The 26643-nt window shown below is 42.8% G+C and overlaps 1 protein-coding gene across 11 annotated transcripts in view; it reads left to right on the top strand.

Moving 5' to 3' along the window:
- The window catches only part of PCDH15 (protocadherin related 15), an 855028-nt gene that overhangs the window by 614343 nt on the left and 214042 nt on the right, over positions 1-26643 (top strand). For all 11 annotated transcript variants that reach the window (XM_054071964.1, XM_054071953.1, XM_054071963.1 and 8 more), the window contains 2 exons: positions 3643-3751; positions 10586-10698. In XM_054071964.1, coding sequence (XP_053927939.1) covers positions 3643-3751; positions 10586-10698 — 222 coding nt within the window. The remainder of the gene's footprint in view (positions 1-3642; positions 3752-10585; positions 10699-26643) is intronic.

Genomic DNA, 26643 nt, shown 5'->3' with positions numbered 1-26643 from the left:
TGAACACAAAGGAAGGAAAGAAAAAGAAAAATTAGGGATTGTGCTACTACCTTATTCTCTCTGAGCTTTTTTTTTAGTTTTTCTTTTCTGCCTTGATCATCTTTGGCCCTGCAGACTCCCTGGCAGGCTGCTTCTCACAGTTCCGTTTGAAGAAGGAATTATTTTTTAGAATTTATTAACACTTGTGCTAGCGTTTGTGAGTTGGCCCGCCTGACGGCGTGTTCTGCTGTATTGGAGCACCTGCAAGTCTATTAATAGCAAAGCAAATAACTGAGAGATCCCTTCCCTGATGGGGGAAAGTAAATAAATTACTGCATATTTTACCCTGGAACTGGATCTCCTTGCTGTTTGGTTTTTAATCACCTGCCTCTGCCAGAGCTTGTGAACTCTTTTATGCTCTTCACTTGGAAGTCTCTGGTTTTTGAAGGGCATCCATTGATGCCGAGTTGCCTTCCCTGCACCGCTGTGCTGCCTTGCCTTGCCCTGCCCTGTCTCAACCCTGTCTCAGTTGAAAACCCATATGCTTTCTCTTTGCCTTAAACTGAGTGTCCTTCAGCAGTGGTGGACCCCACAAACATTTCGCTCTTTGAATAATCTGTTTTCCATTCCTTTTAATGAGTTTTGATCTTTTTATGGAGCTCTCTGTCTTGAAACTGAGAACAACAGTGATGGGTGGGTGGTCTTTTGCAAGGATGTTGGATCTAATGCACAGTGGTGGCCGTCACAGACCCCATTTGTACCGTTTACCCACCTGTTAGAGCTACAGGGAGGCCTAAGTCAGGAGCCACCTTCTTCTTACCTCTCTCTGAGGACTGAGCAAGGCCCCGTCTTTTCTCTGAGCCTCCCAACGAGGATGGTGAAGGTTATTGTCTCGTTGTGGTGTGCCGGTGTCTAGCCACGGCTGCTAACAGCGATATGCAGACCAGTTCTGGGGCAGGACTGGGGCATCCCAGCAAGGTGGGCTCCAGGGAGGTACCTCAGGTCCCCTGAAGCCCATCAGCTTGGGTGCCGAGCGGTGCCACGTCAGCAGGGTGTGGGCAAGGTGAGCACCTCATCGCACCTTCTGCATTTTAAAGGGCTCAGGGAAGAAAGACCTGTCCCTATGTAATAGTCATAGTTACTGCTGCTGTCGATCAAAGCGTGTTTTGACCACAGATTTTTAAATTGTTTTTATCAGGAAAGGTATATTACGCCTCCTGAAACGATCCTACTCACGCTTTTACAAATTTGCTAACATACTTAACAGCCGCTTCTTTCTACGGTTACGTTGTCATAGTTCTAATTTAAGTTTCAATGAAAATGATACTACGTGCGTTACGTATAGATTTTTAAAACAGTGTGGAAGTACCTTTAGCTTTGCTTCAAGGCGGGTCAGCCTGTTTGATTCAGAACAGCTTTAAGTTATCCCTAAACACTTCAGCAGGTAGCGACTGATCTTGTTGTGCAGTATCTTCTAGTTTATGAGCAACCCGTTTCAGGGTGTGTACAGTACTTCAAAAAACAACTTATATGGAATGAAACTTTAATGAATTTCACATTCCATTCTTAGTTTTCTTATCCTGCATTTTCTTATACAACTTGCTTCTGTTCCATTGATTTCTTTGGTTCTGAGGAGTCCGGGTGGGATAAAATATCAGTTGTTCAAATAGAACCTGTTTAATTTCAAATGCAATTTTTCTGAATGCTGCTGTTGAATTTCTTCTTGAATTGGAAGTAAAGCCTATGTCCTTGCTGTCTGAGTTATATATTTTAGTCTAGTTTTGGCAGTCAGGTACAGCCGACAGCTCATTAGCGACAAGGCTAGGTCCATTGCTGTTCCTCTAGCACAGACCCCGGTGTTTCAGCTCGGCCTGCAATACTGTAATGGTGAATTTAAAGCCTAGCCTGCCTTAGCAAATTTTGTTGTGGTTTGTTTTTAACTATAACATAGATTTGTCTGAGAGTGCTTCAATTCATCTGTAAATTTAAAAATAGCTTTTTAGTCTTGGACAGTTTTATGCATAATCTTATTTCTCAGCATGTAACTTTTATGCAATGTTAAAAATTCAAACATATGTCAAATATATCATCTTCTCTCTTTCCTTATGCCTATTTTGAGCTTATCTTCCTCATTACAATTTTAACAGTTTAATTTTTTAAGGAGTCAAAAGTGGGAACAGGCGTGTGACAAAGGAGCTTGCCTGCTCGTTGGGGATGGTGGAAAAAGCCATGAGCAGAGAGGCAGAGCGAGGGAGTAGCAGTCCCGTGTTGGGAGGCAGATGCTCTGCACCCAAAGCTAACAGCTGTGTAACCACATCTGGCTGCAAGCCCTGGCTCGTGAGCCTGGAAAAGCCTCATCAGACCTCAGTAACTTGTAGGAAATTACTTGTGGGTGGGCAAACCATGGGCAGAATACCTTGTGTTACTGCAGTTGAGCATATGGAGACATATGCAAAATTACAGGAGGAGTTATTAACTCTCGTGTCTTACAGACTGCCTTGCCTCCATTCTTGGCTTCCTCCTCCTGGCTCACCTCTTTTCCCTCTAGGTTATTGATAGACATTGCTAAAGCTCTTGCAGAGTTCTTTCGAATCTCAGCAGAAGGGCTTCTAAAGGCTGTGCCAAAACTTGGTCAAATGTGGACTTGTCTCATTCCTATTCCTACACTAAATTTCAAGTTTTCTCTTGCAGAACATGGAGCATTAGAGTTTTCCAAAGCAAAGGCTGCCAGAATTAGTCATGTGGAAAAAAAGGCATCTGATTTCTCACAGAGATTATTAAACGTTTTTCCCACACAAGTAAAAGTTCCAAGAAGAGCATCGAAAAGACTGCTGCACATGTGTTCATAGAGTAGCTACATTTCTAGTTGATTAAGCAGCCAAGGCTACTGAATCTGTTCTTCTAGAGCTGGGAATGGCAGCTCTGGTATTGCTGCTGGAGACTATATTGGCATAGGAACACTGTAGCGAATATTCGAAGCAAGAACAGTGTCCAAGTTCTGTTGGTTGGTACAGAAATGCTGTTAAGTTTGTATGTGCAAAAATGGGCGTACAAATACTGAAGAAGATGAAAGGCTGTGAATGCTTTTCCCGGCTTTCTGTTTCCATGTTCTGCCTGTGAAATCACTCTACTTCTGAATAATGCTGTGACTTATTGCAATGTCCATGCAGACTTTTCAAATGTACCTATCCTTGAAATGTCTGTACCTTGGCCTGAATTTCTTTTGCAGTAGGTATTCATCGATTGCAGCCACGCTAGCTCCTAACGATACTCATATTTAGTTTGGCTTTATTTCCTTTTTTAAAAGATTTGCTGGTTTTCACTGCTATGATAATGCCTGAAATGTCTGATTCAAGAGACTATTTATAGAAGCATAGTCAAGCATTTACTTGAACATTTGCAAGCTTCATTTCCTTGAAGATACTATTGTAGTATAGTATGTATCTAAAAGAAAGGAAATTGCTGTAGAAATATATGTTGCCTACTTCATTTTGGTTGCAGAAAGGGCACATGCTGTAAGTATTCTCTTAAATATGAGGCTTTATTTCTCCTGCAATTTCAGCAAGTTTCCTTTTCAGTGAGATATGTTTGTGTTACACCTAAAGATCTGCCTACCGGCTTTCTAATTTTTCTGTTTCAAATCTGTCTGATTTTTCTTTTCAGATACATGTGAATCCCATCAGTGTCGCTCCACCCATACAAGCCATAGACCAGGACCGAAACATCCAGCCTCCTTCTGATCGACCGGGCATCCTCTATTCCATCCTAGTTGGTTGGTGTCTGCTAATCTTCCTATCACTTGCAATCGGTTGTTTTGTTATGACCAGCCAGAAAAAGACTGACTGGGAGAGTGAAAACCTAATAAAAATTCCAATTGTGGTTAGCGGGATGTTTGAACTCATCGTTCTACCTATTTACGTTGAATTGCAATTAGAAGTTTTTCAGATTGACGCATTATTTATTATTATTTATTCAAATTAGCTTTAGAATTGTCTGGTTTAGTGAATGAAGCAACAAGAGAGAGACGTGTTTGTGCTCATAGTTATGCCAAAAGGCATTTTTCATTCACAAGTGAAAAGAAGCGATAAAAGATGCTAAAGAAAGGCAGTTAGAGCCGGCTTCATTCCAGAAGCCTTCTGGTGCAGAGCAACTTAAAGGGTCTTACTTCGTCCACCTTTAATTTTGCTGCCTTTGAGCTTGTGTGCTTTCCCTTGTAATGCAGTATTTTAGTTGACCGTGCTGTTTTCTGGCCCGAGAGGAATGCAGTTGCCGAAAGAGTTCAGGGAGTAGCCACGTAGCTGGCGGTTGTCTTGTGTTCTGCTGTGTATTTTATTTTCCTGCTACTTTCCCGTATTTGACATTTGTTTCCAGTTGCTTAGCTGGTATGATTTGATAATGAAAAGCCTAAGGCGATAGTTTACACTTGCCGTCTTCCAACTGCCCTGCTCTTCCCAAAGTCCAGAGACTGAGGTTGCACTAATTTGTGTGGGAATTGAAAGTTGTGTGTTCTCTGAAATTACTCTGGTTTCATGTTTACTGTGTTAAACTGCAGCGGCATGGCTTTCTCACCCTTGTAGAGGTTGGAAGGAAGGATTTTAGTGATCAGATTGCATGGGTTTGCTTGTCATTAAAAAAAAGAAAATGCTTATGTATATTATAGTTATGTTGTGGAAGGGGAAAAAACAGTAATTTTGATATGGCTGTCTTTGTAAGAGCTATTTTAAGAGGGTAGAAATGAATCACTACCACACCAGGCACCGTCGTACTGGATGTGCGCCTCCTGAGCTCTGCGTGCGAAACGCAGGAGCCTGAGCCTGCTTGGTGCCAACAGCCCAGCCTCGAGGCACTTGGCGTTTCCTGGGCTCTGCTCCTGGGAATGTGGCAAGGGACGTGGTCATGGCTGTCAGCCTCAGCATGGCAGGTGTCAGCGTCCTCTGGAAAAAGCAAGTCAGATTTCATTTGGGTAGGCAAGCTCGGTTCCTTGAGGCTGTAACTGCGTTTGGAGCTGGCAGGTGAAGGGATGCAGTGCTGTCAGCCAGTCCTCTTCGAGCAGAACCGTTCTGTAAGGAAACTGGTACATACTTGTGGAGTCAATATACCAGATGGTTTTCTGTTTCAAATTTGATGTGGTTTATTTATAAATTGACTTCACTTATTAATAAATTTTGCCATTGACAGTTATGTCAACATAAGTCCAGACGAAGTGCTCAGGGATATAATTTAGTTAGGGACAGGTACGGTTGGACTTGATGATCTCAAGGTCTTTTCCAACCTAGGGATTCTATGATTCTATGTCCTAGTGGGATATTTAGTCTGTTTCTTTAAAGCTCTTTGCATAACTGGCAAAATTCTTCATAGTTTATGTATGAAAAATTGTATTTCGTTAACTGGTGATAATTTTAATGTCTGAATGTCTGCTTTGACCTCAAAGAGATAATTCAGTAAGATGTATTATAGCAATTTGGTTTGGGTTTGGGGATTTTTCAATGGAGAGGCTATCTCTTCTTTTCTCAGGGTCTTCAAAAGCATTTCTTTTTAGTTTTTAAGTCTGTCTTTGTCTTCACCAGTAGGCAGTGCTATTTATATTTTAGCCTTTGCCTCAGAAAATATTAAATAGTTTCACAGAAAATTGGCCTTGCAGATATTTCTCGTTATATGGATTTTTCCCCTTGGTTTAGATCTAATCATAGTTCTTCTTTACATCTTTGGATATGTCTTTCTTTAAACACTGGAAGGGGTGAGCTGTGCCCATAAAATGAGAGAATAAGCTACTTACCGAACATAAGAATGATTTTGAATTTTATTTAATTTGACTGAGTTTTAATTTGGTTCTTCTTTTACCCTGCTTTCTTCCTCCCCCTGCACACCTGTACAAGTCAAGTCCTGGCGTATGCTTTGGGCAGCGTCCGTGTTACCTATGAAATCTGCACATCTTTCTCAGTGTCTTTAGGATCTACTATAAAGTTTCTTTTAAATGAAGCCCACATCACTGCAGCAATAACTCAATTCTACTTAATGTGACTTGCATCCTTAAGTGCCCATAAAGTGGGCCTTGGTGCTGCTTTCACCAAATCTAGTGGTCTTTCCCGCTTGGGAGGGTGAGAGTGAACCTCACCAGTTCCAACAACAACAGGTTATTCATGGGAAAGGGATCAGGGTCATTCAGTAAGGTAACGATTAATGCGTGTGGAAGCCTCGTTACGCATTCAGGTGAGCATAGCACTGCTGAAAACAAAAGAAATTGAGAGTAAGGCACTTGAGAAATGAAGAAATAACCCAAGTGTGTTAATAGCCCATGATTTTCTGCTTTCTTTCACATTCTGACCTCTGAGTATAGTCCTCTCAAAGGATATATCGAGATGTATGAATGTACTTGTTTAAGTAGTTATGGACTGATACTGATAAAATGATTGAAGATGCGGTCTTAAATATCCTTGAGGGTCATCCTAAGATTAGAGAACTTGTTACAGGATCATACTACTGGGATTCTTGTCTGCTATTTGAAGTATTGGCCAAAGTGCATGATGAAAGAACCACCTTCCAAAGTGCAGTGAAGCACTTCAGAGTAGAGGATTGAACTGCGGCCATAGTGTAATATATCGTTTCTTATACAATTGCCAATTTCTTTACAATTGGAAATGTATTGTTTGGAATTAGGAAATGTGGTGTTTAGGCTCTGCAAAGGGATCTGAACAGGCTGGACCGCTGGGCCGAGACCAATGGGATGAGGTTCAACAAGGCCAAATGCCGGGTCCTGCACTTGGGGCACAACAACCCTATGCAGTGCTACAGACTGGGGGAAGAATGGCTGGAGAGCTGCACGGAAGAGAAGGACCTGGGGGTGCTGGTTGACAGCCGACTGAACATGAGCCAGCAGTGTGCCCAGGGGGCCAAGAAGGCCAATGGCATCTTGGCTTGTATCAGAAATGGGGTCACCAGCAGGGCCAGGGAGGTGATTCTCCCTCTGTACTCGGCACTGGTGAGACCACACCTCGAGTACTGTGTTCAGTTCTGGACCCCTCACCACAAGAAGGATGTTGAGGCTCTGGAGTGTGTCCAGAGGAGAGCAACAAAGCTGGTGAGGGGCTGGAGAACAAGTCTTACGAGGAGCGGCTGAGAGAGCTGGGGTTGTTTAGCCTGGAGAAGAGGAGGCTGAGGGGAGACCTTATTACTCTCTACAACTCCCTGAAAGGAGGTTGTGGAGAGGAGGGAGCTGGCCTCTTCTCCCAAGTGACTGAGGACAGGACAAGGGGAATGGCCTGAAGCTCCGTCAGGGGAGGGTCAAGCTTGACATCAGGAAAAAATTTTTCACAGAAAGGGTCATCGGGCACTGGAACAGCTGCCCAGGGAGGTGGTCGAGTCACCTTCCCTGGAGGTGTTTAAGGGACGGGTGGATGAAGTGCTGAGGCACATGGTTTAGGGAGTGTTAGGAATGGTTGGACTCGATGATCCAGTGGGTCCTTTCCAACCTGGTGATTCTATGATTCTATGAATTTTTATTTTTAGTTCATGCATGGTTTTTTACAACCCTTACCTTTCAAGACACACAGTATCTGGCTTAAGCTAATGTGTCAGCAAGCCGCCTCCCTTTGCATGTACTTTGTGTGAAGGGAGTAGAAGCCTGCTCAACTTTCTGTCATCTGCAATCTCGCTCTGTTTTTTTCCTTAGTGCTAACTGCATCACAGCCCTGTGCTATTTCTCTATTTACCTGGTTGAAGGTTTTCCCTTTGGTATTTTTGCTAGTAATTTTAAGACTTTCTTTTCTCTGGGACCAGTCCTTGGCAAAAATTGATTTTTGCTTTAAATCCTCAACTTCACTCAGTGCTCACTGCGGATGGTGCAATCTCATCTCCAAGTGCTAAAGCATGAAAAAGAAACCACGTGCCACGCTTCATGTTCACCTTTCTTTAGGTTTCGTTTGGACCCACCAGTGCATGCATTTTGACACCCTAGACGTCTCCAAACACCCAGCCCAGCTGAATTTCTGGAGGCAGGAGACTCAGAGCTCATCCATAGAGCTTTAGAACTCTGATTATTTCTCTTTTTATTATTATTTGTTTGCTTTGGATTCTTTCCTGGTATCCTTACACGATATTGGCTTCATCTTCCCTGCTGTAGATCACTTTGTGCCTGTTACAGCTATCTTTATTCTCCCTTATGTATTTGTTTTCCTTCAGGGATCCTCGTTTTCTACTTTCTCAGTGCTTTTGCATTTAAGTCCTTAATCTCTTGATTTGTCTTCGTTTCAGCATCAGCCCTTGTGATGTGCAGCCTCCTAAGAGCACAGCAATCTGTTATCTGCCAAAAGCTTGAAGCTTGGGCTGGATGCCTAACACTCTTAAAAAATTAGATTAATTAATTAGGAGTTGAAGTTGAAAGGTAGGGCAGGGGGTACCCGGGTCTTGGAGCCAGAAGCTCTGCATTTATGTTGGTGGTGTGATGAAGAAAATAACCCCCACTGATTCTTTCTGTAACTACTCTCTGGGTCTATGGAATACGTGTACGCAGAGATAGTCACAGGCTATGGAGACACACAAAATCTGATATAAAGGGAAAAAAGAGATTAACCCTGTAGCTTGGGAACCAGGAGTGAGAGTGGAGAGACAAAGAGGTGGTTATAGAACATGGTCTAACCTGTCACAGTGAGGCAAGGTGCAACGCAGTCTCCTCACTCAGTATGAGTGAACGCGCCTTCAAATAGAGACCTTTTCTTACCTTCATTTGGAATATGTCCGTGTGCAGGAGTGGACAGACAGTTAACATCAAATTTCTCATAAATCTGAAGAAATCCACAAGAGAAACTATTAAATTATTGGCTGAGGCTGATGGTGAAGAGAACCCAAAGATTAAGTCAGTGCTCAAAGGAACCCATTATTTGTCAGCAGAAGATGTGAAAGCAAAACCAGCAGAGCTCCTCAACAGCCTTTCAGACAATTGTGGAATTGCTCTGGAGGTTGGCACATCGTATGCAGGGTGTGTCAGCTCAGCAGGGAACTGTTCTGAAGGTGATTGTAGTTGATTTTCTTAATTTATTAAATAAAAAGAGTTACAGGCACGGTCTCTTTTTTTCTGTATCAGACCTTGTATATCAAGCACGTGGTTGTCATTTGGTGAGTTGCAAATCAAGTTCCAGTACATGAGATTGGGCAGCAGTCTGTCTCCTGGGACAGCACTGGCTTTCAAAAAGCAGTTTCTAATCACTCCACTTGAAAGGTGAAAAAATAATAACATCGTTTATCAGAAAAGTGGTTCTTTTTTGGTTGACTCTTAGACCCGATTAAAGCTTTGGCATGGCAATATTTGTGCTGCTGTCATGGCTGCGTTAAGACACTGTAAGTCCTGGGCTCCGAGTCCTTGCTGCAGCAGTTATCCGTCGCAGAGCTTTCTGCCTCTCAGCTGCTACACAGGACTGTTCCTAGACCCAAAATGACTTGAGATCTTAGACTTGTTATCAGTATTTTTGGTGTCCTCAGATACTTTCCGTGATACTGATAAGCTGCGAGATGCCGGGCTTCATGCCACTTCTTAACTCTTTGGCTTTCTGAGCCCTACTCTGTTCAGATTTGTGGTCTTGCATCTCCCTTGCTGAAAGTCAGGCTGGGCCAGGGGAAGTCAGACAGCGAAAACAAAGGCAACGAGGAGGAGATAGATGCAGGGGAAGAGGCATCCAGTTTTCTGCCATGCAAATGAAAGGCAGGTATAGCCTCTCTTCTCTGATAGATGAGGGGGATTGTTGGGAACAGTATCCCCTGTGCTTATTGCTTCATCCTCCTCCGGCAATTAATGCTGCACGGTTGCTGCTCTTTTGTATACTTCAAAAACCAAAATGACTTCAGCTTTTAATTCTTGCCTCTGCCTGTGTCAGGCTCTGTTGTTATTACTTATGTATATGTTATTGATAATGCATTAAAAAACTTGTGATGGAGGCCTGTAAGAGCTTAGGTATTTAAAATGTGCGCTTTAAATTGCAAATGTCAGGGCATTGTCTGTGAGCAATAGCACAGCTGTCTTGAACATACTGATAACATCCTTGTCATATCACCTCCTTGTGCATTTTCTTTCCTTAAATGTGTGCACTCAAAAACCAGTTCATAGTGTTCTTTGCTTTGTGACTAATGTCAGCCTATGTCCAGCGATACCGCAGGGAAATGTACTTCAAAGCTGGGGAGAGAAAATCGCAGTGGTATGTGTTTAGCAAACTGGGTTTCAGGGATGTGGTGGATAGAAATAGAAGATAATTTGTAGTGAAAGCTATTTCTGCATATGTCCTCTTATCGGATTGGATTGATGCGTATCTCCTGGAATCTGGGAAACAGTATTGCCACCAGAAGCAGGTGTTTGGGTTCCTGTTGTTATCAGGCACTTACGGATTCCCAGCTGAGAAGCACCGTCATGGTTAGAGAGAGTAAGGAAATAATCATAACATTAAATGCATAATGTTAGTAGTATCCTTAAGCTCCATGTACACTTAATGCAATATTTTATCCTTATAATGGCAGGATTAGGTTTTGTTCCTTTGATGGCTAATGGGTAAAATAAACACAATGTTTAACTAAATCTCTGAGAAACAGCGTTTGTTAAAATCTCGATGACTTTTTTTTACAGGTACTCCTGAGGATTATCCACAGTATTTCCATATGAATCTCACAACAGCTGAACTCACACTCCTACGGCCAATAAATAGGGATTTACACCAGAAGTTCGACTTGGTTATTAAGGTAATTTTGACTGAATTCTCACTTCCATACGCTTTTGAACGCAGCTTAGTAACAAAAAGCTCTAGAGAAAATGAGAGGTGGGCTTGCTTATCTTTTTGGCTTTTTTCTTTTTTAACCTGTCGGACATCAATTAGCGCAGGCGTGGGGAAGGATGAGAGGTTTCAAAAAAATGGAATGAATCATGATAGAGTTGTATTGTTTTGTTGTATATTGATACTATATGAAAAAGCTGTAAGTACCACTTGTAAGTTTGCTCTTCACAAACTTGGTTGTATTTAGAATGTGTTTAGGTTTATATTTCATATTTTCTCCCATTCACAACTCGCGCTAGAGAATCATACAGATAGAGAACAAAAAAAATTGTCTCTATATCTTGCTTATTCCAGCTCTGCTACCGGATAAAAAGAAAGCTTCTGAAACATAACCAGGGCTGATGTCATTCAGCAACTACCGCTGGGAAAAGGCATAAACCACTTCTGTGGGGCTGGTCTTTTCAAACCCTACCATGGGCAAGGAAAGCTGTATTCCTTCCTTTTTTGTACACACTACACTCTCCTTAATTTTGCAGTCTGACTCAGTAACAGTCTGCAGTTCTTACAGAGCCAGGTGATCAAAGCACATAGCAATTAGCTCTGAAGAGGGTGTCTTAGAGAAAATCTCCGAGTCTACCTTCATCTGGTTCCAGAGTCCCACTATTGCAAGTATAAAATACTTCCAATATTTGCTGCTTGCTTTGTCATTTGGAGCAGTAAGAGGAAAAGAATAGGGAGGCGATGATATATATTTTATTGCTAAATTCGTTAAATGCAGTGAGGTAGTAATTGTACTTTGAGCAAAAACGTGCAAAACCATAAGGTTTCCTGAAGGTGTGATTGGTGTGAGAGGACTGTCGATGTCAGGTCAGTAAGGATGGTCTGTAATGAGAACTGAGCAGAATTACGTTTGTTTCCTTGGAGAGAGTCTGGAGTTGTCCCTAAAGCTGTTGTCTAATGCAACAGAAAATTGTGTAGGTTCTGCTGTATTTATCGGTAAGTGGACGAGCAAATAAAGGAGAAGGGAATTGCAGTAGTCGGTTTTAAAGTAGCAGACCACTTGTTTCTTTATGGGTGTATTTTTGTGTAGAATAGAGAGCGGGCTTTGCAAACTGCAGTGTGCTTCAGTGCAGGGATGTTGTTCATTTTAGTATTATTTAATCTATTTTTAAATAGAATGGTTGTACTCATATGGTGACATTTATTTTCCTCTCCTCCCCTTCTGTTGGGGAGGGCATTGATGGTGCCCCTGGCAGCAGGCAGGCTCCTCGAGAAGAGCACCTCCTCCCTTTGTAGTGGTCTCTGAACCTCTTTAAACACGGGCCATAGCTTTGCTGGCTCCTGGGCAGACCAAAATGCCTCCTACTCCTCACGACAAAACTGAGTAAGATTTGGTTCTTTTTTTTCTCTTCAGAGCAGAAGCAAAACTCATCTTCCCATCATTTGGGAGTGACAGGAGCAGTGATACGCGCTTCTGCTCTTGAAGTAAGGAGGGATAAATGAACAAATCTAAATATGGTGTGACAGGGTCCCCAACCGTGTCTGTGCCTGTGCGTGGCCATGCGAAAGATGACTGTGTCGAATACCTGTAGGAATTATTCTTTTTTTATATTAACTCTGAGCATTTATTAAGTGAGAGAGAAGTGGCGATAGATTTGCAGGCTCCCCCTGTGCATTTCAAAGAGGGCAGCAGTTCCTCTGGGTAGATGATAATAGATTTATTAATATACAGGTCCTTTTGGTATCTTCTGAGGAATATAACTGTGAGTATTATTGTGACAGAAGATGAAACAGAATTGCAGCTTATGGGAATTGTGAATAGCTCAGCACCTTTTTAAATACTTGTGTTAATTCCCTACCTCAGTTGATTGTGTGTGCATTGAAATACAAGCCTTGTATATGTTTAGAGTGGTATAATTTGTGATTGGATTCTTTTATAATAATCTATTTTTGAGCGTATCTCCCGCTGTGGCATTCTGCTGGCAGTGGGAGAGATGAAGAAACTTAGGTGGGTTAATATCTAAATAAATACGCTAAGTTACAGGTTAAAGCCACGTAGGATTTTGTTGTTGTTGTCAAAATTCAGCAGCCATAAACAGTAGCATAATATATCAATTAAAGAACATCAGTTACACTGGTCTGGTGCCCCATTCTGTAGGCTAAATAGCAAGCTCTGTTGATAATGCAAATGTTTATAGGCACTATTAGTTTCATATTGCTGTGTTATATGTGCAGTCAAGGGGATAATAAGGAAGATTATCAGTCTGTAAGAATGATAATGCACCACCTGCTAGAATAATAAAAGTTTTAATGCCGTGTTGTACAGAGACCTTTTGAACTGTTATAATGTCTCAGAGTTGTAACAAATCAAATCTTCAGATTCTTGTTTTGCACCTTCTCAAGTCAGTGTTGAAGGTGTTGAATCTGATTCTGTATTATCTGGAGGGGTGATGTTTCACTTTAAACAGAAAAAAATGCTATTTTTGCAGGACTTGCTGAATTTAATCTTTAACATATTCCCTCTGATATCAGGGGATCCTTTTTTTTCTTTTTCTTCCTGCCAAAATGTTATGGAAAACAGTGAAATCGGAAAGGTCATTAAGTCAATATATGAATATTAGAATGCGTGAGGTAGGACGGATCGGAAATTGGTGCACTCATCTGTGGTATAAAAACTGCACTGCTGATAAATATTGAATTCTCAGGTAGGTAGACAATGGAAAAAGGTGAACTTTGTAGGAAGAAATACTGGTTTTCAGCTTTCCTGCTACCCCCAGAAGATATTTGATGATAAGTGAGGAGGCAAATGTGTTGGTCCTCCTGAGGAGGACCTGTCAAGGACCCAGGGAGGTCCTTCCTAGAGAAGCTCCTGTCCCCTCCATTCCCTGCAGAGCAACAGGGGCTCTTTATTAAAGAATGGGGGTTGTGTCCTATTGAAATTTCCATGTGGCAACTGCGAGACTGTCACAATAAGCATGTGGATTTAGAGCCTTAAAACTGAAAGGGCTTTCCAGTGTTAATAATACTGTAACTAAAAATATGACACCCAAAAGGGCCCTATAAAGAGTATGATACCCAAAAGGTGGGAGGCTGTGAACATAATGCATCGTAAGTGTTCTTGCCTTTACTTACTCTTGCTTCTGCTACAAGAGATTGTTCCGGAAATGCAAAACCACACCCCGTCATACTAACTCCTTCTTTGAAGTCATTTACTGCCTTTGGAGTGAGTTTTATTTATACATACGTGTCTATGTAGTTTAAAGATTTCTGTCTGTAAAGGCTGGGACTGGAGGTCTCTCTGGAGAGCAGTTTGGAGAGCGAACACTCCTCTGGAGCAGATGGTGCTGCTTTACAGAAGGCGGTTGCTGGAGAAATCAAACCAAACCTACGGTGGTAGGGAGCACACTTTCGGCAACCTCAAAAGCTAAAAAAAATAATTACATCTTTGATCTCTACCCTTGCTGAGATTCTCAGTAAAATAATAAACTTATTACTGCATTTCCTTCACATTGTCCCTACTATAGCTGTTGTTCTCCTGGAGGACAATGACTTGTAACAGCAAGGTGTGTAATCAGTTTAGTCCTCGGTAGAGTTAACTTCACCTCTGATACCTCTCTGCTTGTGCAAGGAGATACAGTTGCTTGAAGAAGATGCTGACAGCTTTGAGCGCTTTTCTAGACAAGGCATGACCTCTGCATTGTGGACATGAGACCAAGTTCTTGATACCAGCTCTGAAAAGTGTCAGGTTTTATATTTTTTTTGAAGCATGTATGTCATGAAGCAAAAAGGAGACTTAATCAAATCGATGCAGCTTGATCCTTTCCTGTATGAATATCAGTTGTTTAATAGTGAGACAAAATCTAACCTAGCGGTGCTATTAAAAGCGATTTGCAAGCAGATGGGCTACTGAAGGCTGGGTGTGCTTGCACGGTCAGTGAAACACTGATGAATGGAAATGCCCCACTGCAGAGACCAGATTTTGATAAACTTACGCTTGCTGGTTAGTAACGCAGCCCGGGGGGGCGCCTGGAGCGTTGGGAGCGGGCAGTGTCTTGCAAAGCAAAAAGTGATCCTCTTCTAAATAAACAAATATCCATGTTGTTTCCTATGATTACAGAACTTTTGTCAACTCTGTTAAAGGTGATTCTACTGAAAATATGAATACAGAGTAAAGGAGGAAAGCGTTCTCTTAGCGACTGTTGCACGACTGGTTGATAAGATATGCCAGAAGGCAGCTCTGGTTCCCCAACACATCAATAGTAGAGTGGTTTAGTGCCCAGTAAGTAAGGAAGAATGGTGAATTTTGTTCATTCCTGTTTGCTATAAAACCTGTAGGAGTTGGAAGAGAAAAAAATGACTGCAAGTGTTTTGAGAATAGTGATGCATAGGCATACCTTTTCCCTCATGGTTGTATCTCTCTAGTCTGTGTTATTTACCTAGAACAATCAAGACCTTGCATTTTCTCCGGTGTAAAGAAAATGCATGGATGTGAGATTCAAAATCAGAATAAGAATTTTATTTCTCTTGCAAGAATTGATTTTTCATTGTTAATGGTGCAGGAACACTTGTATTAATGACTAAAAATACTCTGAATATTTTATCATGAGGTGGAAAAATAGAGGAAGGTTTTGTTAATCTCATGTGGACACCTGTGTGCTGAGGACATTAAATTTATAATGTAGTTTTAGAATGGGTTTTCATACAGCCTGTATGGTTAATTCTTAAAGCACTGCCTGTTGTATTAGATTGTATCTGTGCCAATGGGAAATAGGGAAGGATTCATGTAAATTGAGCATCTCAATAACCGCTTCAGTTAGATTTAGAAAAAAAGGCAGGAAGGGATAAGTTTCCCGGCTTCAAATAACATTTGTAGTCTGACTATTTAATAAGACTTTTCCTTGGATCTGAGAGTTTTATGGCTCATTTGGAACAGATTTTACAAACAGAATTGGGTTGTGTCACAGTTGCTTGGGTTTTTTTGGTGCTTCCAAACATTGCCAGTAACAAAGCGTCCTTCCAACACCGTGCCGCAGCTGTGCAGAATGTTTTGATTATCCTTACAAAGTATTTTCTGTATCTTACATACCTGTCTCAAGAATGTGGTGCTTCAGCCAGACTGGCGTTAAGCTCATGACAGATAATACAATAGAGACAATTCTGGAGTGGCATTGTGTTTCCTTGTGGCTTAGGGGGTAACAGAAGGTCAACACCGTGTGTCGGAGTTGAACAGACTGTCTGAAATGCCGGTGTTACCAGAGAATTCATTTGGGGTCCCATTCTGCAAGAAGTTCTTTTGAAATTTCCAGCAGTAATACCTACTCCATTTACTCTTCTGGCTTGAGTGTCTGAATCATAGAATCATAGAATAGTTTGGGTTGGAAGGGACCTTAAAGCCCATCCAGTTCCACCCCCTGCCATGGGCAGGGTCACCTCCCACTGGATCAGGTGCCCAAGGCCCATCCAACCTGGCCTGGAACACCTCCAGGGATGGGGCAGCCACAGCTTCCCTGGGCAGCCTGGGCCAGGGCCTCACCACCCTCACGGTGAAGAAGTTCTTCCTTAATGTCCAGTCTAAATCTGCCCCTCTCCAGTTTATTCCCTTTCCCCCTCATCCTATCCCCACAAGCCTTTTTGAACAGTCCCTCTCCAGCTTTCCTGTAGCCCCTTCCGGTACTCTAAGGTCTCCTGGGAGCCTTCTCTTCTCCAGGGCTGAACAACCCCAACTCTCTCAGCCTGTCCTCGTAGGGAAGGTGCTCCAGCCCTCCGATCATTTTCGTGGCCTCCTCTGGACCAATTTCAACAGCTCCATCTCCTTCGTACATTTAGGATTCCAGAACTGGACAGTACTCCAGGTGGGGTCTCACAAGAGAGGAACAGAGGGGCAGAATCCCCTCCCTCCCTGCTGGCCACGCTGCTTTGGATGCAGCCCAGGACACGGTTGGTTTCTGGGCTGTGACCGCACATTGTCGGCTTATGTCGAGCTTCTCATCCCTCAGCACCCCAAGTCCTTCTCCGCAGGGCTGCTCTCAACAAATCATTGCTTTTTGCCTATGTGACACCGTATGGAAATGCATAAGTCACAACAACATACTTGAAGAAACTTCTTGTATCACTAATGAAATAAGCAGATGAAAAATTTCTTTGATGAATGAATATAAATGATTTTTTTTATTCTGTGTCTAGACTGATTGTTTTGTAATATTCAAAAATCATGGCTTACTTGGAAAGAATTACATAAAATAATATTATGTCTTAAATTTATTTCTTCCAGTTCAATGATAACGATACCTATATACACCAAACACACAAATGTTAAGCACGATATAAGTCGTGCAAAATACTTGCACCATCCTGCATATAATCCCATGCAAAAATATTGCCCCTACATCACAGATATTTAACTGTTTGCATGAAGCAAACAAAAAATAGAATGCTATTTAACAGAGATTCACAATACATCTAAAAATTGACATTTGGCTTTTATGATAGGTTCTTTTGCTCCTGGAAGTTATGTTGGGTTTAGAATTGATGCGTCCATTTAAGCGTGCGGTGAAAAGAATTACACTGAACTTTACCACCAGAACACACCAATCTAGAAAAGGCAGAGAGAACCTCTGGTAGGTCACTAGAGACTCTGAGAGACCACTGCCTGCCTGACAACCATCTCTGTGCAAACTGTGAGTTACATCTTTTTATTACCGTCTGGTTACCTTTTCACAGGCGTGACAGCAAAACCCGTGAATGTCATCAATTCAGTTGCCGTAATTGCTTCCAGTCTTCCACTCAGACAACCAAAATCCCCTATGCTTCCTCTGCCACTGATTACACCCCAGTGTTTCAAAAAATAGAGTAAAAGAAGTAAGGCAAAGCCTCTGGCAAACACGTTTGATAGCTTGCTGGAGGAGATACGGTACTGGAGAGCAGCTGGCAGGTCATTTCTTTTTCTGTTTAATACAAGATAGGCAAGAGCCCAGGAACTTCAGACACTCAAACTTAAACTTGTCTTCAAAGTGCGAAGATGGAAACATACTGTGGTATTTAAACCAATATAATAATAAATTTTATATATATATAATATATATAATATATATTTATATTATATATTATATATTTAATATTCTATATTTATATATAATATATATTATATTATATATAAATAAAATATATAATATAATAATAAAAATAAAAAAAATTTAAAAAAGGAGCAGTCAGCATAGATACAGAACATAGATACACTGAACTCGGAGAGAAAGGTGAAACTGGGGACATTATTTGTCTGGATTTAGGGTAAGCTTTAGGATTGTATATCACAGGCTGGATTAATTTACAAGGTCACAAAGTACAGCTCAAGGAAAGAACTATTGAGATGGATTAAAAGTTGGCTTAAAGACAAGAAACACAGCACATCTTTAGAAGAAATTCGACTTCACCATCAGTGAAGCTTGTGATGTGGCAGCGAAATGGAAGTGGCACAGAATGTGTCTAGACACTACGCTTTTAAAAAAAACCTCAAACCATACATTTTTTCTTCATCTGCCAGGGTGACTTCTCAGTAAGGCTTATGATGCCGCAGTGCAGTGAGGAGTAATGCTTACAGCTGCCCACCTTTCCAAACAGCAAAACTCTTTCTTCTTTCCTTCAGTTAGAGAAAATGCCAACTATGAAGACATTATGTCAAGTTTTAAGCAATTAAGCCTTAAATGAAAAAAAAGAAGTCTGTTTACTGCAGAAAGGAAACGCAGCTATTTCTGTAAATGAAAGACATTATGGAAGTTATGATTTAAGGATACGTTTTGGTTGCTCTGTGAGTGATGACACACAGTTTAGGGTCAATCTTAATGCACAATCACTGGGCTTTCTAATGCGTATCTGCTCTGCAGCCAGGGAAAAACATTTACCATGCTAAGACGCTGCTAAACGTGGCAAAACAGTGCCATTTTCAATATGCATGCGATAACTTTGGAGAAGGACGGATATGAAGAAATAGTTCATCGATGTCTAGGAGGGACTCTAGCCTGCACCCTTTTTTTCCTCTCATTATTCACAAACACAAGACCTGTCTCTGCACTCTGATTTTCAGTTCTACGTCAACTCTCATTACACACAAGATAGGAAAAAAGGCTGTCTCAAAGAGAACAGAAATTTCCAGCCTATTTGGACTAGGTACGCCTCTGTGACAGCGATAAGTCAAGAGAAGTAATTGAATACCGAGTTCACATAAGGGATGAACATTTGAAAAGCCAATTTAAAAAGCAGTTATTGTACTTAATACCTACAAGAGATGCACAGCGGTTCAACCAAACTAATGATTTTGAAGATTTCATCTTAGGAAGTGGATTGAACAATGATTTAATGAAAATACATTTCTTCCTTTCTTTTTCTAATCTGTCACTATGAGTACAAAAACACTCCCATTTGTTCAGTTCATGGTCTATTTTGAGGGAGCAATCACTCTGTTTCCCATTATAACTAATACATCTCTACTGTTCTGCAAGAACATCAGAGGAAACTATCTTCAGCTGCATTTCAAAAGATACATACAAAAACAAAGCGGTTCCAGAACAAGGGTGAAGTATTTTTGGAAAATTGTCCCTGTCGTGTGGGCTCTATTTTATTTCCCGTTATGCACTAATTGGAATTTGAGAGGGAGCATCAGAGTATAGGAAGATGAGCTTTTTAACATAGAAGTTACTTTCTAGAGCCTATTCAACAGCAAGCGCTGTGAAGTTTTCTTAAAGGTCACGATGCTCAATGCTGACGTCTTCTCAGTCTCTGCACGTAAGACCTGACTTCACAAATTTCCATCCTTGAGACCCATGGAAGAGGCTGGAGCAATGATGACAGAGGAGGATCAGGTTAAGGGTATATTTGAACAAACTGGACACACATTAATGTGGGGGACCTGAAGGAATGCTCTCCCGCATCCTAAAGGAGCTGGCTAGTGTCACTGCCAGACACCTGTCTACCACATTTATAGGTCCGTGGCAATTAAGAGAGGTTCCCAAGGTCTGGAAGAAAAGAAGTGACACTTCTGTCTTCAAGAAGGGCAAGAAGGTGGATACAGGGAACTACCAACCAGTCAATCTCGCCTCAGTGCTGGGGCAGGTTGGTGTAGAGCAAATAATCCTGGCCGTTTCCAAATAAACAAAGGACAAGGAGAAGGGTGAGAGTCCTCACCGTGGGTTTATGCAGGGCAGTTCATGCTTAACCACCCTGATAGGCCTCTACAATGAGATGAATGGCTTGGTGAGTATGGAGAGAGCAGTGGACATTGCTTTTGACACTATCTCCATATGATCCAGTACCTGAAGGGGGCCTACAAGAAAGCTGGGGAGGGACTTTCACAAAGGCATGGAGTGATAGGACTTAGGGGAATGGCTTTAAACTAGAAAGGGGAAGATTAGACTAGACATAAGGAAGACATTCTTCACCATGAGAGTGGTGAGGCCCTGGCCCAGGTCGCCCAGGGAAGCTGTGGCTGCCCCATCCCTGGAGGTGTTCAAGGCCAGGTTGGATGGGCCTTGGGCACCTGATCCAGTGGGAGGTGTCCCTGCCCATGGCAGGGGGTGGAACTGGATGATCTTTAAGGTCCCTTCCAACCCAAACTATTCTATGATTCAGAGACTCAATCCAGAAGAGTAAACAGAGTAAACGGAATACTTAGTGCTGCTGCTTCTTGGGATATGCTCGTATTCATTTTGCCAGAGCAGTGGTTTGATTTTTTTCCTGAGTCTGAAGATTGCACACGTGTCCACATGCTAGAGAGGGCATTTTCATCAGGAAATTTGAGAGACTTTCAGGTCTGGTAAAGGTCTCATGCAAAAGGAAGAAGAAAGATTTCAGAACCTGAATTTCTTTAAGCCTGAGCTTTGCACAGAGGAAGGAATGATCCTTGTAAGGAAATATTTAGAGCAGCAAAGATGAGATCTCAGCCTGCTCTCAGTGTTTCTGTATTTTCTCAAATAGTTATTTAATGTAGACACTGCTTCAGCCAGTAGGATAAAGGAAATGCAAGCTTTTCTGAGTCAGTCTGCTGTATGATGGTCTTCAGGGGAGATATTACAATGTAACCTATCCAAAATTTCATTCCAACAGGATTTCCTTTAAAATTCATTCAGTTTTCCTCTTCACCCTGCTAAAATTTCATCTGTTCTGCGCAGTCTCGGTTCTAAGTTCTGGGTGATGGGCAGTGTTACCATGTTGTATTGACCAGAGGGTTTTGGTGGAGGGGTGAGCAAAGAACTCATCTTCATTATGGGTGCGGTTGAAATACTGCAAAGACCTCTGCAGTTGCTGCTCACATTAGTTGCCACTGTAGCTGCAGACTATGTGAAATGATGTGAAACAGCTAACAAAGAAGTCTGCTTCCAGTGTGAGCCCCTTGGCTTGGACCCCTCCTGCAGTTCACCAGGAGTGCTTCCCGCTGGGCAGCCGCCTGCAGCGCCTTTGGTCAGCACTGTCCTCCTTACGTCCAAACCATTGCTAAGATGCATAAAGTTCACATTTATATGTATTATATATATAATATAAGGCATTATATGAGGACAAGGAAGTGGGACATCCTGGAATCCAGACTCAGCAGCTAAGCGAGGAGACTGAGAGCTACAACTTTGGATTTAGGCCCCTGTATTTCACCCAACTCAGTTTTGTACTCTGAAGGTATTCGCTTGGATCTGTCTCATAGTCTTTCCTCGTTACCAGCTATGTGGAGTTAAGATCATAGAATCATAGAATGGTTTGAGTTGGAAGGGACCTTAAAGATCATGTAGTTCCAACAAGGTGCCTGCATGGGTATTAAAGTCATGAAAAACAGAAAAGGAAGACAGGCCATGTCCTTGTAGGACTGTTAGGTAGCAGATGTAGTAGTATCTTACTGTGACCATAAGCATGTGGAAGTAAAATTGTGCTGCCATCCATGTAGCAAACAGTTTTATTGGGAATCTGTTCATGCAGCCAAGTCTGTTATTGCGCTATAGCGGCAGTTGCCTACACGTGACAGTTATTGGATGCCAGGGTATTTGTTGACCCCAGCATTGTGGTAGTCGAGGGTGGTGAAGTCTGACAGAAATGTAATCTAAAGAATCTTGAGCTGAATGTTTTGAATTAAGATAATCAGAATTTGGCATACGTTCCCATTACCTTCACAGGATGCTGAGCAAGACCTTTAAAAGTATAATGGGCAGAGATAGGGTGGTGTTTACACAACGCTACTTCTGTCTTTGTGGGTAGGTCTTGAATGTGTGATGGAAGCGGTAAGTTTTAGCTGGCTTGGAAGAGACGGCAGCCGTCTTCCCAGGAGGTCAAGGCGGTGAATTAACACTACTCAGAAATAACAACTGAAATGGAGAGGCAGGGACCTGCTGTGTTTCTTTAGGCCAGTGGCTGGAGAGGATGCAGGCGTAGAAGTGAGAGGATGCTGAGATGTCCTGCTTTTGGCTGGGAGAAAGTTAATTTTCTTCCTAGTAGTTGATGCTGTGGTTGGATTTAGTATGAGAATCACAATGTTTTAGTCATTGCTGAGTAGTGCTTAATCTAGTCAGAGACCTATCCACTTCTGCCCCCCTCCCAGCAAGAAGGCTGGGAGGGGACACAGCCAGGACAGCTGGCCCAGGTTTGCCGAAGGGATATTCCATACCATGTGACATCACGCTCAGCATAGCAACAGGGTGGATTTGGCCAGTGAGCCCTGAGCAGTTCTGCTGTGCATCAATTGTATTGTATATTCTTTTAGCATTATTATTATTATCATAATCTATTATCACCATCATCAGGTGTTTAAAAGACGGGTAGACGAAGTCCTTAGGGATACGATTTAGTAGTGGAGAGGTACATTTGGACTTGATGATCTCAAAGGTCTTTTCCAGCCTAGGGATTCTATGATTCTATGATCTTCCTTTTCTGTCCTATTAAACCGTCCTCATCTCAACCCACGAGTTTTACCTTTTTTTTCCACCCCCTCACCCCTCCTCTCTATCTCACTGCAGGGGGAGTGAGTGAATGGCTGAGTGGTTGTTTCACTGCCTGCCAGGTTAAACCCCCACTCAAGGTAAAACAATCAAAGCTGGAAAGAGAAAACACATCTTCTTTGTGGCAAGTAAGATGAAGTTGTGCAGCGTGTGTCTGGCTGCTCAGCAGGATACTTGAGCCATAACCCTATGGGTCTGTCCAGCTCTCCTGTGTTTTGCCCTCCTCCAGTGGCAATGAGCACAGGGAGCAGAGATGGTACGGCAGGAGCACTGGAGAGCCTTTCCTATGCATCAAGTGTTCGTACAGAGGTTGTTCTGTAGTCAAAGGTTAGTTTGTCTTGCCAAACAGATCCCTGCTAGCTCAACAGGAAAGATGATTCCATATCTTCATTAGTTTTCCTGAAGATTCAAGGAGTTTATTGCATTGCTTTCATTTCTCTTTTCTTTTGGGGAACTCTCGTCTAATGCGTTTAATGAATGAACTTCATGTTGTTTCTGCACAGAATGTTAATTCCTGTCGGTAATCCAGTCAGTTGTCCTTCATGCCCTGTACAATCTCTCTGGCGAGACTGGTTTCATGTCATCTCCAGTCTTCTGTAAGGATAAAATTGTGTGTTGGCGGCTACAAATTTAACGTAAGCATTCTGCAAACTGCATGCGAATGTTCAACGCTGCACTGACACTGCTCGGCAGCAGGTTACAAACACCTGTTCACAGCAGATTTCCTTGTAAATGTAGATAAACATCTTTGAATTGAGAACTAACGCATTTCACGTTACTTTGTCCTTTTATCTGTTTCCCTTAGGTGCATTCAATTACTTAACTGAAGCAGTAGTTGGCAGAGAGTAATTCTGTGCTTCTTTGTGTGTGGGGGGGGGGTCGCGTGAAGGCACCTGCTGTTCTTCCATCGGGGCGATTCATAACAGTGTGCAAGTCTGACCATGGGTGTCCAGTGTGATGAGGCTTCATAGAATCGTAGAATCACTATGTTGGAAGGGACCCACTGGGTCATCGAGTCCAACCATTCCTAACACTACCTAAACCATACCCGTCAGCACTTCATTGCACTCTTGTTCTTTCTCTCTTAGTGTCTCCTTATGACTGGAGATCTTCAACGTGATCCGTCTAGCCAGCTTCACTGCAGAGTGCTCCTTCGATTTAAGTTTATATATATCCTTGGATGTATTGGAAAGATCACTCATTGTTTTGACAGCAAAGCATGTTCTTTTGGGGACTAGAGCCAGAATGCTTTGTGTCTTAAATATCGATGACTTCCTTTCACAGAATCACACAGAATCACAGAATCACAAGGTTGGAAAGGACCCATTGGATCATCGAGTCCAACCATTCCTAACACTCCCTAAACCATGTCCCTCAGCACTTCATCCACCCGTTCCTTAAACACCTCCAGGGAAGGCGACTCGACCCCCTCCCTGGGCAGCTGTTCCAGTGCCCAATGACTCTTACTGTGAAGAATTTTTTTCTGATATCCAACCTGAACCTCCCCTGACGGAGCTTCAGGCCATTCCCTCTAGTCCTGTCCCCTGTCACTTGGGAGAAGAGCCCAGCTCCCTCCTCTCCACAACCTCCTTTCAGGTAGTTGTAGAGAGAAATAAGGTCTCCCCTCAGCCTCCTCTTCTCCAGGCTAAACACCCCCAGCTCTCTCAGCCACTCCTCATAAGACTTGTTCTCCAGCCCCCTCACCAGCTTCATTGCTCTTCTCTCAAATATGCATTGTGTGCTGTCTGTACTCTGACGTTATGTGCTGCGTAGCAAAGATGCTCAGCCCGTGGCCAGCGAGCCCAAGCGAGGGTTTAACAGCCCACCATGAGAAAAAGCTGCTTTCACCAACAGCAGTGAATGTCTGGAAGAACTTAGGCATAAATACATCTTTTTACAAAACAAAACTAGACCCACTAGCCAAAACAAAACTACTGAGAAAAAGTTAAGGAATCGGGGAATGCAGCAAAAATTGTCAGTATTAAAGGTATTTGTATATTTTTGGAGAATTACGAAGGGTATGAATCATAGGTGCAGGAAGTGTTCCTCGCCAAGCATCGCTTCTGGGAATATAGTTATGTAACATATGAAAACAAATCAATTTCTCATATTTTATATTAAACATTTTGTGTAAAGCAAGAAGAAAGAAGTGGCTGTTAGAGAAAACTCTTTCTTAAAAAAATGTTTGAAGGTGAATATTGTTAACTCATGTCACAGAATCACAGAATCACAGAATCACCAGGTTGGAAAGGACCCACTGGATCATCGAGTCCAACCATTCCCAACACTCCCTAAACCATGTCCCTAAGCACTTCATCCACCCGTTCCTTAAACACCTCCAGGGAAGGTGACTCGACCCCCTCCCTGGGCAGCTGTTCCAGTGCCCAATGACTCTTACTGTGAAGAATTTTTTTCTGATATCCAACCTGAACCTCCCCTGACGGAGCTTCAGGCCATTCCCTCTTGTCCTGTCCCCTGTCACTTGGGAGAAGAGCCCAGCTCCCTCCTCTCCACAACCTCCTTTCAGGTAGTTGTAGAGAGTAATAAGGTCTCCCCGCAGCCTCCTCTTCTCCAGGCTAAACAACCCCAGCTCTCTCAGCCGCTCCTCGTAAGACTTGTTCTCCAGCCCCTCACCAGCTTTGTTGCTCTCCTCTGGACACACTCCAGAGCCTCAACATCCTTCTTGTGGTGAGGGGCCCAGAACTGAACACAGTATTCGAGGTGCGGTCTCACCAGTGCCGAGTACAGAGGGAGAATCACCTCCCTGGACCTGCTGGTGACCCCATTTCTGATCCAAGCCAAGATGCCGTTGGCTGCCTTGGCCACCTGGGCACACTGCTGGCTCATGTTCAGTCGGCTGTCAACCAGCACCCCCAGGTCCTTCTCTTCCGTGCAGCTCTCCAGCCATTCTTCCCCCAGTCTGTAGCGCTGCATAGGGTTGTTGTGCCCCAAGTGCAGGACCCGGCATTTGGCCTTGTTGAACCTCATGCCATTGGTCTCGGCCCAGCGGTCCAGCCTGTTCAGATCCCTTTGCAGAACCTCCCTACCCTCCAGCAGATCCACACTTCCTCCCAGCTTAGTGTCATCTGCAAACTTGCTGAGGGTGCACTCAATGCCTTCATCCAGGTCATTGATAAAGACATTGAACAGAGCTGGACCCAGTACCGAGCCCTGAGGAACCCCACTTGTGACTGGCCTCCAGCTGGAGTTAACTCCATTGACCACCACTCTCTGGGCCATCCAACCAGTTTTCAACCCAGGAGAGTGTGCGCCTGTCCAGGCCAGAGGCTGACAGTTTCTGAAGCAGAATGCTGTGAGAAACTGTGTCAAAGGCTTTACTGAAGTCCAAGAAGACTCCATCCACAGCCTTTCCCCCATCCAGTAGTCGAGAAATGTCGTACCAGTTCCTTCATGTAGCTCTTCATGTGCTTTGTTTACCCCACCATTACTGTGTAAAGGCTAGAAGAAAAGAACAGTTATTTGCATTTTTACAGTGGAGGAGGCCTTGTAAGGAAATTTGTCCTCCATTCCAGCTAAGAGTTTTCAAAGAGAGGAAGAGCTTTCAATTGTCTTTCTGCTCTTATGAATATTAGGGCGGGAGTTATGTAGCCTAAGGATCAGAAAAGAGCTATTTTTCTCTATTGAGGCTGTGTTTTATCATTTTTATTGGTCACAGCAGCTTCCATGTCCAGTGGTAGCACTTGGTCTGTAAAACTGATTAAAAGTGAGTTTTAATGACAGTCTGGCAGGCGGGTAGGCTGGATTAGAGAAGTGCAAGTTTTAGAAAGAATCTCCTAAAAAAAGCAGTAGAGAAAGGCACACCGAGAGCTGGTTACAATTCCAGCACGGCTTTATTTTTAAGGCACTTTCTCATACTAGAAGTGCGTTGCATTACTTTGTTCTGCTGTTGCAAAGGACAGTTTTGAGTAGGAAATAAAGGTCAGATG

The sequence above is a fragment of the Cuculus canorus genome, chromosome 7 (assembly GCF_017976375.1).
Source record: "Cuculus canorus isolate bCucCan1 chromosome 7, bCucCan1.pri, whole genome shotgun sequence".
Lineage (NCBI taxonomy): Eukaryota > Metazoa > Chordata > Aves > Cuculiformes > Cuculidae > Cuculus > Cuculus canorus.
Note: the sequence above shows the minus strand (reverse complement) of the source record. Positions and strands in the feature narration are given on the sequence as shown.